General features: G+C 64.4%; 1 protein-coding gene across 1 annotated transcript; it reads right to left on the bottom strand.

Moving 5' to 3' along the window:
• Window positions 1–2,281: 2,281 nt before the first annotated feature.
• Window positions 2,282–13,017, bottom strand: LOC144278925 (cdc42 effector protein 2-like). The gene is made up of 2 exons (XM_077840308.1): window positions 12,896–13,017; window positions 2,282–4,727 (listed from the first exon to the last, which is right to left on the bottom strand). Exon 2 carries the CDS (start codon window positions 4,449–4,451, stop codon window positions 3,735–3,737), a length of 717 nt encoding a protein of 238 aa, XP_077696434.1. The 5' UTR covers window positions 4,452–4,727; window positions 12,896–13,017; the 3' UTR covers window positions 2,282–3,734.
• Between the last annotated feature and the right edge of the window lie 1,401 nt (window positions 13,018–14,418).

The raw sequence follows: 14,418 nt of genomic DNA, 5'->3' as shown, positions 1-14,418 counted from the left end.
CCGGGAGCCCAGCGGGCAGGCAAGGGGGCACCTGCCCCCTGGCGGCCAGGCCAGGTCTCTGCCAAGCCCTAGGAATTTGTACGGGGGGCCGGGTCTGTGGGTGCAGATGGAGCAGGCAGGAATGGGCCATTCTAAAGCTTTAGGTCCCAGCGGGTTTGTTAAATCGTCCCAGGGTTAAACTGGCCTGCGTGAACCTCGCCCCCTCAGCCCCAGGGCCAACACGAGGGAGACATACCAGAAAGTCCCACTTCAGCCCAAAGCACCCACTGGTTAGAGCAGGGGCTGGGGGCCAGGACTCCTGGGTTCTCTCCCAGTTCTGGGAGGGGAGTGGGGCCTAGCGGGTGGGGTGGGGGCTGCAGCCAGGGCCAGGGCTGCCGTTGCGCTCTGCAAGGGGCAGGAAGGCCAGGGTGGTGCTGTCTGTGTACCTCCTGGGGAGCCCCGCGGAGCCCCCTGCCCACTCAGTCGCTGGGAAGCAGCCAGCCGTCAGAGCCAGGGTCAAAGCACGGGGGGGCGGGGAGGGCTGGGGCAGAGACAAACACTCCCGAGGGAAAGCCCCAGCCCCACACTGCTCTGCTCAGAATAACAGCCCCGGGCCTGCAGCGACCAGGGAGACCCTACAGAAAGAGCCCAGAGGAATGGGAGACCATAGGTTGTTCCACTCACCCCTGGAGCACCCCCTGGCGCACCAGCATCCCCACCTCCAGCACCCCCTGCACCGCCAACTGGTCTCTGGTCACAGGTCCGGGCCCAGCCGGGTCGGGGTCAGCCCCAAGAGAACAAGTGTCCAACTGACGGATCCAGCACAGCCCCCACAGGCGACGTGGCCATTCCCTGCTCGTCACCCCACCCCTGGGTGCTGCAGGGCTCCTGCTTCGCCCCCCGGCGGGGTACAGCTCCCTGGGGCCCTGCCTGCCAGTCGGTGGCCCCACGGCCTCCCTGCTTCTCACAGGCTGTCCCTGGACCTCCCCTGCGGCCTGGCTACTCCCTGCGGCTCCTTCACTCAGCCCCTTCCCCTCATTTGCCGCCCTCCCCAGGAACCCGCCACAGCTGGGCTCGTTAGTGCTAACTACTGCTCAGACCGGGATCAGCTGGGGGCCAACTGCCCCCTCACAGGCCAGGCTGAGCCCCACTCCTTGCAAAGGGTCACCAGCCTGTAACAGGCCCCACTATAACAGCCCCATGTGTGCAGCCCGGGGGGCTCACGGGAGACCCTACGATAACAGCGCAGGCTATTTGGGATGTCTCAGCCCCGCAGCGCAGGGCCCGTAGCTGTGGTGACTTGCGCACAGTTCGCACGCTGTCACCGTGCACCGGGGCACGTCTGAGTGTGTCAGAGCCCAGGACACTGGGGCGGCCAGGCTGATTGTCACGGTCACAAGGAGGTGGGCCCCCCCCAGCGAGTGAAGGGCACAGACAGGGCCAGATTGTGCGCTGGGCAGCGAGGAATGCCAGGCTGGTGATGTGGTGCGCGGCCTGTCACACCCGCTGCATGCCAGGGCCCTGGGTCACCCACTGGAAACAGCCACCCACCGTGACACTCACCGCCCGCTCTGGAATGCAGCGGTTCAAATTCCCGGGGGTGGGGCCAGGAGCCAGGACTCCTGGGTTCTGTCCTCAGCTGTAGAAGAATCAGAGTTGGGGAGCCTGGTGTAACTTCAGGGCTAGACCAGGCCTGGGAGTTTGGTGCCAAACGTGGCTCATGAAGCCTGATTCTGTCTCCCCCGATCCCTGTGCTGGCATCTCCCCGGGGGCCAAGCCCTGCCCCTCAGGCTCAGCGGTGACCGCCCAGGCGCTGCGACAAGGACCAAGGCACTAAGCCCTCTGGGCGCTCTCAGCGGGGTGGAGAGGGAGCGTGGCCCAGTGGTCAGGGCTCTGCCGTGGGACTCGGGAGACCTGGGCCAAGTCCGGGCTCCAGGGAACTGCATGGCCCTGCCTCACCCGGCACAGTGAGGGCAACGCCGCGGCTCTACGGCGATGGGGGCCAGAGACGAACCGGAGCACAGGACAGAGCCCTGGGAAACCGACCCTCCTGGCGAGGGGGGGCTGTTTCGAGCCTTGCCCAGGCGGAGGGGCTCTCCCCTTCCCAGGCACCCTGGGGTTCTGGCCTGTTTGGCTGCTGAGGATGCAGAGCCGTGGGGCTGGGGCACGCCCGGGGCGCAGCCGGTCGGGAGCCTGGGTCACTCGCTGGCCCTGTGGCGCCCGTGGGGGCCGGGCGCCATCACAGGAAGCGGGCGCTGGGGACGAAACACTTTTATTGCTGACACACGACTCCAGGGGGCAGGAGAGAGAGGGGTTCAGAGGCCACAGTGATGGGCAGAGGGGGGATGCGCTGCGGGGGGCTCACGAGGGGAGGGCAGGAGCCGTTCTGCAGGGGGCAGGGGCTGCTGAAGGGCCAGAACTAGACGCCAGCCAGACAATCCCACGCGAAGCCACGCACCAGCCTCTGTGGTTAGAGGGGCAGGCGTCACCAGCTGGGATTTGCCAAGGATGCTGCAGGGGCCCAGGGCAGAACCTGGGGGGGCCTGGCTGTGGCTGTGGGGCGGCCCCCCTCCCAAGGGGGCAGGAAGGTTTGGTGCCTGAACCCCAGGGGCGCTCCCCCGGCCTGCTCCATCCCTCAGCCTGGCCCCCGCAGAAGGGCAGCAGCATCCGCTGGCTGAGATGCAGGAGCCGCTGGGTGCTGGCAGCAAACAACCCAAGAACAGTATGAGTGAGTGTGTGTAGGGGGGGGTGTGTGTCTAGGGGGGTGTGGGGGGGTTTGTGTGTATGGAGTGTGTGAGCATGGGGCGTGAGTGTAGGGGTGTATGTGGGGGGGCAGGGGTGTGTGTGTGTGTCTCCCCACTCCCCTTCCCGGCCACCAACCCTCCCCGTCCTTTCCCACCTCACGCCCTGGCGGCCCCCAGTCCTCGGGGCTCCGTGCGCAGGGACGTGGGGGGAGGTGGGGGAGGGCTCTGGACAGGGGCAGCCCCTCCCGGTGGGAGGGGGGGTCAGAGGTGAGGATGCTGCTGCGTGCCTGGGCGGGGACATGCCCAGACCTTCCTGCTGTGGAGCGTCACATGGGTCACCCTGGCCCCAGAACATTCGGGAGCCCCCCCACCGGGGTCAGCAGCCAGCCAAGGCCCATGGCAGGAAGCAGGGACGTTTGGGGGAGGGGTCTGCGGTTAGGCTGGGTCGGGGGGTTAGCGTTTAAATCTGGGCTCTGTGCCCAGTGGGGCAGGATCCCGCATCCCCGAGCTGGGTCCCAGCTCGTTCCACAGGGCCCGCGAGTCTCCAGCTGCGGGAAAACCCAGCGGCGGGGCCGCAGAGCGAGGAGCCCGGGGCTCAGCGCACGGCTCAGCCCGTACCCTCGCCGGCCCAGAGCCAAGCCCGCCCCGGGGCAGAGCCGGGCAGGGAGCGCCGAGGGCCTGAAACTTCCTGAAATCCAGCTGGTGTTGGTGACAGGCAGAGCCGGAGCGAGTGTCCATGCGCCGGGTTCCCCTCCAGCCAGGCGACCCCCGAGGCCGGTTCCTGAGCCGCGATGGGTCAGGGGCTAAGCCGTGCCCCTTGGTCCCCTCTGGGGGCCAGTCCCAGCAGGCTGGGGAGCTCCCCACAGACCCCAGGCTGCTCGAGCCACGGTGCCCCTCCTGGGCCCAGGCCGTGGGCGGCTCAGAGGTCAGGGCGTTTTCTGAGTGGGCAGCACCCTGCAGCTGGGCGGGGGGCTGCCGGGCCAAGGAGCCTCCATGGCGTGGAGGACGGATCTACAGGGCCTTGGCGCCCGGCAGCTTGTACTCCTCCATGATCCGCAGCACGTCGTCCAGGATGGAGGGGCCCAGGTCCAGGTCCAGCCCCAGCAGGGACTCGGAGCGCGGGACAGAGGCCCCGGGGGAGCACGGGGGCTCCTGGGTGTCCGTGCCGGCCCGGGTGCCGTAGCCCAGGCCCCAGGGGCCCGGGAAGGAGCCCTCGGAGGAGTCGGCGGAGAAGGAGACGGAGGAGGGCAGCTGGTCGTAGTGCGGGAGGGAGAAGGGCAGGCCCTGCCCGCTGTGGAAACAGCCCTCACCGCAGCTGACGGACATGGAGCGCTGGCTGCTGGGCAGCTCCTCCAGGTGCAGCCGGGGCGGCTTGGGGGGCGCTTGCTCCGGGCTCGGCGCCCCGCTGAAGACAGGCAGGGAGACGGCGCTCTTGAGCAGGCTGCGGTAGCTGCTGGCGGCGGGGCCCCGGGCCAGCTCCTGGCCCACGGCCTGGGCGCTCTGCGAGGCCAGGCGGCGGCCCAGGGGGGGCAGCAGGTCGTACTTGCCCTGCAGGAAGGAGAGTTCCCCGAACATGTCGCCCTCGCCCGCCGGCCCGATGTGGGCGCTGTGCCGGAAGTCCCCCAGCGGCGGGCTGATCATGTCGCTCGACAGCACGTCCCGCAGCCGCAGCTTCCGGCCCCGCTTCGGCGTCGAGGGCTTCAGGTAGATGGGGGTCTTGGCGGGCATGGCGGGGCGGCCGGCGGCTCTGAGGCCTGGCAGGCGCCCCCGGGGGCCAGGCACTTCCCCGAGGCCCAGGCCCTCCCCGGCCCGGTGGGTGCTCTCGGGAGCCCGGCTGGGATGGTACCTTGGGAGCTCAGCCACCAGCAGGACCGGCCCAGGACGTCCCCTTCTTCTGGGGTTTCGCAGGCACCCCCGGTCGGCACGCCAACTCAGGATCCCGGCGTCGGGGCGACCGCCCTCGCTCTCGCCCCCTCAGCCGGCCGCGGGGGGCAGCATCTCCATCTGTAACAGCCAGAGCAGGGAGCGTTACCGGGGGGCCACGGCGCTGCCTGGGGCACCCAGCCTGGGGGGTGTTCGCGAACCACGCGGCAGGGAGTGTGGGGCCGGGGCTGAGGCTGGGTTCCCCCAGGGACGGGCCAAGGCAGCAGGGGGGGCTGGGACTTGCAGAGCCGAGACCTGGCATTGCTGGGTCTCAGGGACGCGGCTGCGGAGCAGCCCCAACCCCAGTGAGAACGACCCCCTCCCTGGGGGCTGGTTCCTGGGGCCACTTCCACCCAGCCGGCCTAACGTGCTCCGGGCTCAGACACCTGCTGTCCCCAGTGGGATGGGTTAGCAGCGGCTTCACGTGTGCAAACACCCCCCCACACACAATGACGTACACCGCACACACTTGACAGCCACATGCATACACACACAAAGCTCCCAGCACCGTGCGGACCCCCCCCCCCATCCCACCAGCAGCTCCCTGCCCTGCCCGGGGCACGTGCATCACTAGCCGCGGGGGGTCAGGCCCTGCTCCACTTCCGCCGTGCAGCGCGAGGCTCCGACTGGAGCCGCCAAGGGGCCAGGAGCAGACCAGGGAACCCTGGGCTGGGCTGTGCTTGAGGGACCCCAATGCGGGGCGCTGGGCAGCCAGCGGGATCCTTCCCACGGGCACGTGGACCGATCCACGGGCACCGCTACAACCCGGGCCACCAGGGCTCCCTGGGGCAGCTTTCCAAGAGCCTTCAATGGGGGGGGGGGCTGAGTGTGTGCACGCATGGGAGTGCACACGCGTGTGTGCATGTGAGTGCGTGTGAGTGCACATGTGAGTGTGTGCATGTGCAAATGTGTGAGTGTGCAAATGTGTGAGTGTGCATGTGTGCGTGAGTGTGTGAGTGTGAGTGCACGTATGTGTGACGAAGTGGGACTGTTCTTAATTTCTCCTCTGAATAGTGTGGGGGTGCCTCAGTTTCCCCTAGGCAGTTCTTAAGTCTCTGGGGGGTGGGGTAAGGGTGTATGATCCTTGCAGAGCCCTAGAGGGCAGGGGTGTGCAGGGGTCTGGACATAGAGAATGGCCGACACCCTGTTTCCTGGCACCTAATGGCCTGGGCCCTTCCCCTCTGCAAGGTGAGAGCTGAAGGGCTGGAGAACAAAGGAATCCGGTGACCTCCTGGCCCGGGAAAGGGACAAAGCCCAGAGGAGGAGGGGCTGGAGGGAGTTTCAGTTTGGGGCTGGCTGGGACATGGAGTGAAGGGCAGACATGGTTGTCTGGCTCACTGCCCCCCAAAATGGACCCAGCCGAGGGGTCCGGTTCTCTTCACCTGCAAGCTCTGTTTTAGACCATGTTCCTGTCGTCTAATAAACCTGTTTCCCCGGCTGGCTGAGAGTCACGTCTGACTGCGAAGTTGGGGGGCAGGACCCTCTGGCTTCCCCAGGACCCCGCCTGGGCGGACTGGCTGTGGGAAGCGCACGGAGGGGCAGAGGAGGCTGAAGGCTCCGAGGTCAGACCCAGGAAGGTGGAAGCCGGGTGAGCTGTGTGTCCTGCAGACAGGCTGCTCCCCGAGAGGAGACTCTCCCAGAGTCCTGACTGGCTTTGCGGGGAGCAGGTCCAGAGCATCGCCCGGGGACTCTGTGACAACCGGTGGCAGCGGTGGGATGTACTGCACCCCGTGGATGGCGCTTCCTGCAGTAAGTGACGGGGGAGCAGTAAAACGAAGGGGGATTGACGCGGACCAGGTGTGCTGAAGATTCAGAGAGAGACGGTTTCAGGGGGCGGTTAACCCCTGGGAGTGTGTGACCAGCGAGAAGGACTTTTGCAGTAACAGGGGCCCCCTGGGGATCGCAGCGAGCAGTCCAAGGGGCGGAGGAGTCTGCGGCTCGACCCTGGCAAAGAGGGGGTGACCTCGAGAAGGGCTGGCACATGAGGGGTTCTCCCTGGAAACCGTGGGGAGCTGAGAGCACACAGGCCTGTGAGTCCACAACAACTTGGGAAGAGCGGAGTGGCCTGTCACCGTCTCCTTCAGAAGGACATTGTAACCCTGTGCAGAAAGAGAGGGTTGAGCATTGGAAAGTTCACCAAAGCACAGTTCATCGTGCAGCTGGAGGAGGATGACCGCTCTAAGGAACAGATTCCTGACCCCAAATGGGGCTACAGCAGGATCTGGGAGCAGCTGGAGTGGGAGCCAGGCACCCCCAAGACTCCTGTCCCCGACCAGACGAGGGTCTTCACGATCAGGTTCCCCATCAGGGGATCGGAGACGGACGGGATTGGAGCTGAGTCCGAGAGAGCAAGAGGACTGTGGGAGACAGCGAGAGCCCGACAAAGAGCTGCAGAAGCAGCAGCAGCATGAACTGGCGGTGGGGGAGCGGAGAGGCCTAGGGGACCCCCCAGAGGTGAGTGGGGATAGACCCCGGGGGGCCAGTTCCGCAGGGAACCTCGAGACTAAATTGCTGCCCCTGGTTAAGGAGGGGGGGATGTGGATGCCCACCTCACTGCCTTTGAGCAGGCTGGTGATTTGAACCAGGGGGACCCTGCGGAAAAGCCCCGGTGTCTAGCTCCCTTGCTGGGTCCCAAGGCCATAGACTCCGTCAGCCAGATGGGTGGGGAGGTGGACAGGCTCCCACTCCTGATCCCAACCTATATGTCTGTGTGGAGTTTCCTGGGGCCAGGCCCCTCGGACCCCCAGTGGGAGAGGAAGGGGATGGTCAATGGGGAGACATTCCTGGGGTGGCGAGATCCTGGGACAGAGAGAACTGTTGTCAGGCCCTGGGTGGTGCAGCCTCAGATGCTGAGGGGCTGTGTGAGCTGGGTGAGGGTCCCAGGGATGAAGCCCCTCGCCCTGCCTATGGCCCAGATCCCTGTGCAGACCCAGGAGGAGTGGGGCTGGCTGGTCGTTGGGGTTCTCCAGGACACCAGCTACGAGACCCTGTTGTGGGGTGACTGTCTCTCTTTGGAACAGGATCCAGGCCCTGTTCCTGTAACGGCCAAGGGTTTGAATTTGAATCCAGGGAACCTATCGGTGGAGAGGGAAATGGTCAGTGAAAATGCAGATGACCTGGCTGGCAGGGGGAAGGAGCGGCTAGGCTCAGGCTACCTGCCTGCCTGTAACCAGAGCCCTGTGGCTGGGTGGGACAGAGAGATGCTCCCCGCCCCCTTGCACACCGGAGAGGGGGACTCAGGGGGCTCACCCTGGCTCTGATGCAGTGAGGAAAGCAGCGAGTTCGCTGCCTACCCCCACTGGGACAGCAAGGGCAGCGCTGAGCACAGTGGGAGCTGAGACCCCAGCTGAGTGGGGGGAGACACAGGCAGGGCAGGGGATCTGTGGGGAGTGGCAAGGTGCTCGGTAAGGAAAGTCTGGATGAGCCTAGGCAGCCTTGTGAGCTGATGGCTGTGTCTAGTCAGCAGTGGGGGAAGGCGAGGAGAGTGGAAGATGAGTGTCCCTGGACCTTACCTGTTAGCTGGGTGGAGAATTGTGACAGGGAAGGAAACGTGTCTGTCAGGGGTATTGACTTGCCTGTGGAGGGAGCTACCCTGGTCTCCAAGCAGTTGTCTGTGACCAGCCTTGTGTGCTGGGACAAGGGGAATGAGATCCCAAGCTGGGTGTCTGGGAAAGGAGAAAGTGTGTCCGGCTCTTCTTTGTCTGTGGAGCAGACAGAAGGGGCCTTTCAGCCTGTGATGGTTGAGGGGAGTGCAGTTGTCTCAGAGCTGGTTCTGGATTCAGCTAAAGCCCAGGAAGGGAAGGGTCCTAAGTTTGTGTCTGCTCGGGAGAATGGCCCTGTAACAGGTCGCATCCAGTTAGTGTCTATGTAATCCCAGAGACCAGACAATTCGGGTGCTTGTATTTTGCCTGTTGCTAGTGTGTTGTTGGGAAAGGGTGTAGCAACTCTGTCTAATCAGGGTGAGATCCTAGCCAGGGCACAAGGAGAGCATGAAGGTGATGTGATTGTGTTACCTACTGAGGGTGTGGAAACCTGTAGCAAGAAGGAAAAGATTCCTGAACTTGTGTGTGGCAAAGGGAAGGAGAATGCTTCTGACCGTTTATCTAGGAAGTCTGTCAGTTTGCCTGAAAGGGGATTGTGTAGGAATCCGCCTGATGGGCCAGAGGTGATTCTGGATGTAAGGGAGACCCAGAAAGAGTCTGTTGTTGCTCAGGAAAGTGTTCCTCTAGAGCAAGCCCTAGGGAAAGAGGGTAAGAGCAGAATTTCTGTGAGGGGTGACTTGTTGCATAGAAAAGCCCCAGGGAAAGGAATCCTCCTGGAGTCTTTGCAAGCAGTTTACTGCCACTGAAGGGTGTGAAAGTGATTTAAACAAGAAAGTTTCAGTTCCTAACAGCCAGAAATTTTCTGTTGTGAATGGATCCACCGACTTTCCTGTTGAAAGTCCCAGTGTGGAGAGCTTTGAGAAGGTCTCAGATGGAGTGAAAGCTGTTAAGGAAGTTAAACAGTCCTATAACCAAGTGGCTGTGTTTGGCCAGCTTGTTGGGGAGAAGACCCAATCCCAGTTTGACCCCCTGGAGTTTTGGGGTGTCCAAAGGGCATGGGCCGCATAAAGCTTCCCACATGCGGCCTGCAAGTGCTATCGACCACCCCCCCGACCTAAGGGAGGGCGTGAAACTGGAAGGGCCTGGTGTAACTCCTACCAAGGAATGGGAGAGATGCTGGGGCATCCACGGGAACGTTGGTGGCTTCGAACTTCCCCAGTTCACCGGCTAAAGTGACCCCACTCAGTTCGATCTCGAAGGGGGGAGAGATGTGACGAAGTGGGACTGTTCTTAATGTTTACTCTGAATAGTGTGGGGTGCCTCAGTTTCCCATAGGCAGATCTTAAGTATCAGGGGGTGGGGTAAGGGTGTTTGATCATTGCAGAGCCCTAGAGGGCAGGTGTGTGCAGGGGTCTGGACACAGACAATGGCCGACACCCTGTTTCCTGGCAACTGATGGCCTGGGCCCTTCCCCCCTGCAAGGTGAGAGCTAAAGGGCTGGAGAACAAAGGAATCCGGTGACCTCCTGGCCCAGGAAAGGGACAAAGCCCAGAGGAACGGGGGCTGGAGGGAGTTTCAGTTTGGGGCTGGCTGGGACATGGAGTGAAGGGCAGATGTGGTTGTCTGGCTCACTGCCCCCCAAAATGGACCCAGCTGAGGAGTCCTGTTCTCTGCACCTGCAAGCTCTGTTTTAGACCATGTTCTGTCATCTAATAAACCTTCTGTTTTACTGGCTGGCTGAGAGTCCCGTCTGACTGCAGAGTTGGGGGGCAGGACCCTCTGGCCACCCCAGGACCCCGCCTGGGCGGACTGGCTGTGGGAAGCGCACGGAGGGGCAGAGGATGCTGCATGCTCCGAGGTCAGACCCAGGAAGGTGGGAGCCGGGTGAGCTGTGTGTCCTGCAGACAGGCTGCTCCCAGAGAGGAGACTCCCCAGAGTCCTGCCTGGCTTCGTAGGGAGCAGTTCCAGAGCATCGCCCGGGGACTCTGTGACAGCATGTTCATGTGAGTGAGTGTGCATGTGTGAGTGTGTGTCCATGTGCAAGTGTGCACACATGTCTCCCCACCCGGCTCCTTCCATCCTGCTCCCGCTCTCCAGCCAGTCCCTAGTTTTGTTACCATAAATGGCCAGGCTGACTCCACTTCCTGCCGGGAATGGACCCAGCGGGGCAGATTAAGGGGGAGGAAACCCCCCCCCCCCCCGCCCGCCCATCTTTGCACTGGGGACAGCAGGGCCCAGCCCGCCCCCTCCCAGCCTTTGTGCTGTAGGGCTGGAGACGACACAGTGGGGTCTAGTGGTTAGTGCTGGGAGCCAGGACTCCTGGGTTCTATCCTTGGCTCTGGGAGGGGGGTGCGGGCTAGTAGTTAGAGCAGGGCGGGGGGGGGGGGGACTGGGAGCCAGGACTCCTGGGTTCTCTCCCCGGCTCTGGGAGGGCAGTGGGGGTTGGTGGTTAGATTCACTGACTGTGCCATCTAACAGGGGAGGCGACTGAGTGCAGGAGACACCCCAGAGCAGACGGCACACGGAGTCCTCCAGCTGCGACAGGCACCAGCAGAGCAGTGGATTCATTCAGCGCCATGTCCTGCCCAGGGCTGCCCTCGCGCGTCCCACGCCCAGGGCAAATCGAGGCCAAACCTCGACCCTGGGGGTGGCGCAGATGGTGGGCAGATTGGACCAGATTCACCAGGGGGCCCTTCCCTGAGGCCGCCGACTCTGAGACCTACGGAACCTGCCCGGTGCCGAAGATGTGTCCACACAGCCCAGCGTCAGCCTGCAGCAGGGGCCCAGAGCAGCCCCTTGCACACAAGACCCAGCCAGCATCCTGCCTCCCACTGCAGCCAGGCCCAGCAGCTCCAAAGGAAAGTGCCAGGAACCCGGCCTTGGGCAGCCGTGGGACAGCACAGCGCTGCCTGGTGAGAGCCGTGTTCCCCGAGAGATGGCCTGTTACACTCCCGTCCATACCACCTGGAGCATCATCCCAGCAAAGCCTCAGGGCCCCGTCGCGCCAGGCGCTGCCCAGACCCCAGCCAAGATTGGGGACCCGTCGCGCCGGGGGCTGCCCACACCCAGACTGTCTCCATACTGAAGAGCTCACAACAACCCTATCAGACAAGGCAGACTCATCACCCTGGTTTTATGGATGGGGAACAAAGGCCCAGAGAGATTCCCAGATTCCAAGGCCAGAAGGTACCATGGTGACCGGCTGGTCTGACACCCCTTGACCCCGGTATAACACAGAGAACTGCCCCCAGGGGAATCGCTAGAGCAGAGCTCTTAGGAAAACCTCCTACCCTGGTTTACAAATGGTCAGTGCTGGAGAATCCCCCAGGTCCCTGGGAAGTTGCTCCAGTGGTTAATTACCCTCACTAGCAAAACTTACACCTTGTTTCCCGGCTGAATTTATCTAGCTTCAAATCCCAGCCGGCAAGCCTGGCGAGCAGGCCAGGAAACATTTGTTCCCCGCAGGCAGCTACAGACGGGGATAAAGTCACCCCTGAACTGTCTCTGTGCTCAGCTAAGCAGCCGGGGCTCCTGCCGTCTGTCGCCCCCAGGAGCTTCCGAACCTGTCAGTCATTCTCCTGGCTCTTCTCAGACCCCCCGATTGAGCCAGCGGGCCGCAGAACCGGCCCCAGGCTCCCAGCAGCGTCCCACCAGGGCCAAACACAGGGGAAACCACCTCTCTGCTCCTGCTGGAGATTCCCCTGTTCCGGGGCCCAGGGTCGCCAGACAGGGTCGTGTCCAGCTGAGTACTCACCACAACCCGCAAACCTTTGTCAGGGTCCCTGCTCCCCCGGCAGCATCCCTCCCCTGTCAGCACGGGCGTACGGCTCCCGTTCTCTGCTCCTAGCCGTCTACATTTGCGTTCAGCCGCATTAAAACACGCAGTGTTCACCTGTGCCCAGCTTGCCAAGAGATCCGCATCGCTCTGTGCCAGTGACCCGGGCTCGGCTTTGTTTCTCTCTCCCCTTGGTTTAGTGCCATTGGCAGCGACTTGCCTGGGAAGGGTCTGCAGCAGAGCTGGGACAGAATCCAAGTCGCCTGCATCCCTGACCGACCCCGTCACCACGTCGCCACCCTGTGCGAGGGCCCCCGCATCCCTGGCCCGCTCCTCCCTGCCTGGCCCAGCCTGCAGCTGCCAGGACTAGCCCCGGGGCTCAGGACCCCCAGCCCTGAGGTTCAAGGACCTGGGAACAGGGACTGGATGGAAACTCCCAGCCCAGTTTCACTCCTAACCAATGTATGGGGAGGGGCCCCTGCCTGCCGAGACCCACCTGGCTCCCCCCTTGGTCCTGCCTCCTCGGGGGCATATGTTCCTGGCTGAGTGGGGTGGGGAGCTTGACCCCGGCTCAGGGCCGGTACAGGAGTGGGGAGGGGTGCATGCCGTGCCCGGCCCAGGGGGGCCTGGCCGTCAGATGCGAAGCCAGGAATGGCAGGGGGGCGCTGAACCAGCCGAGCAGAGCGTGGAGCGCCGCCCTGCCCTTCCCGGCGGCACCAGAGGGGGATGCTGCCTGGGAGCCAGGCCCCGCTGCATCTCGAGCTGGGCACCCACCGTCCGACGCGGCCTTTGCCTCGCCCCGCTGAGCTCTCCTTGCCCCGGGCCCGTTCCCGTCGGTCCCCATGCGCCCAGGCCCATCCCGGCACCGTTCTCCACCCGCGGTGCACCAAGCCAGGCCCAGCGCCTCCCACGAGCCTCTGGGCGAGACCTACCCCCTGGCCAGGCCGCAGGGACCCCGCCAAGCCCTGGGTCGCGCCACAGGGCAGCCGAGCCCCAGGATGCCTCCGGCTGGTGCCTCTGCACCCGTCCACCCTTCTGGCCGAGAAGAGCCGGCACTTGGCGCTCCCCCCTCTGCACACACCCCGGCGTTGTGTAACACTGCAAGGGCCCCCCTGCCCCCGGGGGAGGATGTGACACGCTGGGTTATAAATAAACCGCACGCCCGGGAGCGGAGCCCCTTTAATGCCAGGGCCGGGGAGGGCGTCCGGATTAGGGACTAATCCTGCCCCCAGGGCAAACCCCCCATTCTGGGCTCTGGGGCGTGAAGGGAGCAAACAGAGACGTGGGTCTGGAAATCTGCCCCTGGCAGCACCCGGAGCTACAGACCTGTCCCCGCGCCGGCCACAGCCCCTGGCCCAGGCCAGCCCCCCTGCCCTGTGCCACGGGGAGGGAAAGGGGTTCACGGGCGCAAACTCCGTGGGCAACCCCGGCTCACCCCCCCCAAAATAAACCACCCCCCACCAACACACACATACAAATCTGGCTCCCACGCAGAACACACCACAACACGCGCTGCTCTACTGAGCCCCCGTGTTAACGCACCGTGTGCACGCAGGGCACGGCCACGCACACCCAGACACACCCACCCGCTGACACGCGCGCCCTGCCCAGCGCAAACGCCCTGGCCGGCCCCAAGCTCCCCCCAGCCCCGGGTCGCCCCCGCACCGGCGGCCCGGGGCCCGGGCTGGCGCCGTTCTGCCCCCCGGGACCCCGCCGCCCCCATGGGCGCCGCACTTGCCTGGGGCCGCCGGCAGCTGCCCCCGCTCGGGTCCCGGCGGCTGGCGCGTCCTGCGCCGGGCTCTGGCTCCGCAGCCTGGAGCCGGGACTCGGGAGCCGCGGGGCGGGGGACGGGGTCGGCTGACGTAAAGCCCCAGTCCGGCCCCGCAGCCCCCGCAAATCCCGGGCCCTGGGGCTGGGGGCTCGGGCGGGGAGGGGCCGCCCGAGAGTGACACAGCCTGGATGTGCGCGTGCAGCTCGGTGTGCAACCGCGAGTGCACAATGTCAGTGCAAACGTGTGCGTGCAAGCACGTGACGGCGCAAAAGCGGCAGGGTAGGCGCGTGTGCAAACGTCTGTGCACCCGTGTGCGGATGGGAGAGTGTGCCCACGTGATTGTGCAGTGGGTGTGCAAATCAATGAGCGTGCGATGTGTGCAAACTTGTGAGTGTGCAGACGTGTGAATGCAGGGTTAGCTGGTGGGGCATGTTTAGACAGGGCTTGGGAGGGACAGGCTGCAGGTGGGGGGCTGTGAGGGGCACAGGCAGGTTCGGGGGAGATCTGGGGGGCACAGAGTGCGGGGCTGTGTTTATGGGGGGTCACACAGACCCATTTATCTGCAGAACTGTTCCATGAGTCAGGGCTTCCTCTTCCCCTCTACAGGGAAATGGCTCCCTCCTGAGTCTTTGACCCCCCTGGGAGTGGGGGGCGACAGAGCGAGGGTGAGTCAGGGACTGTGAC

This window comes from Eretmochelys imbricata, chromosome 23, assembly GCF_965152235.1.
Source record: "Eretmochelys imbricata isolate rEreImb1 chromosome 23, rEreImb1.hap1, whole genome shotgun sequence".
In the NCBI taxonomy this organism is placed as follows: Eukaryota; Metazoa; Chordata; order Testudines; family Cheloniidae; genus Eretmochelys; species Eretmochelys imbricata.
This window is presented reverse-complemented; position numbering and strand designations above follow the sequence as displayed.

Coding starts and splice junctions, on each gene's coding strand:
- LOC144278925 (XM_077840308.1), bottom strand. CDS start 4,451: ATGCCCGCCAAGACCCCCATCTACCTGAAGCCCTCGACGCCGAAGCGG.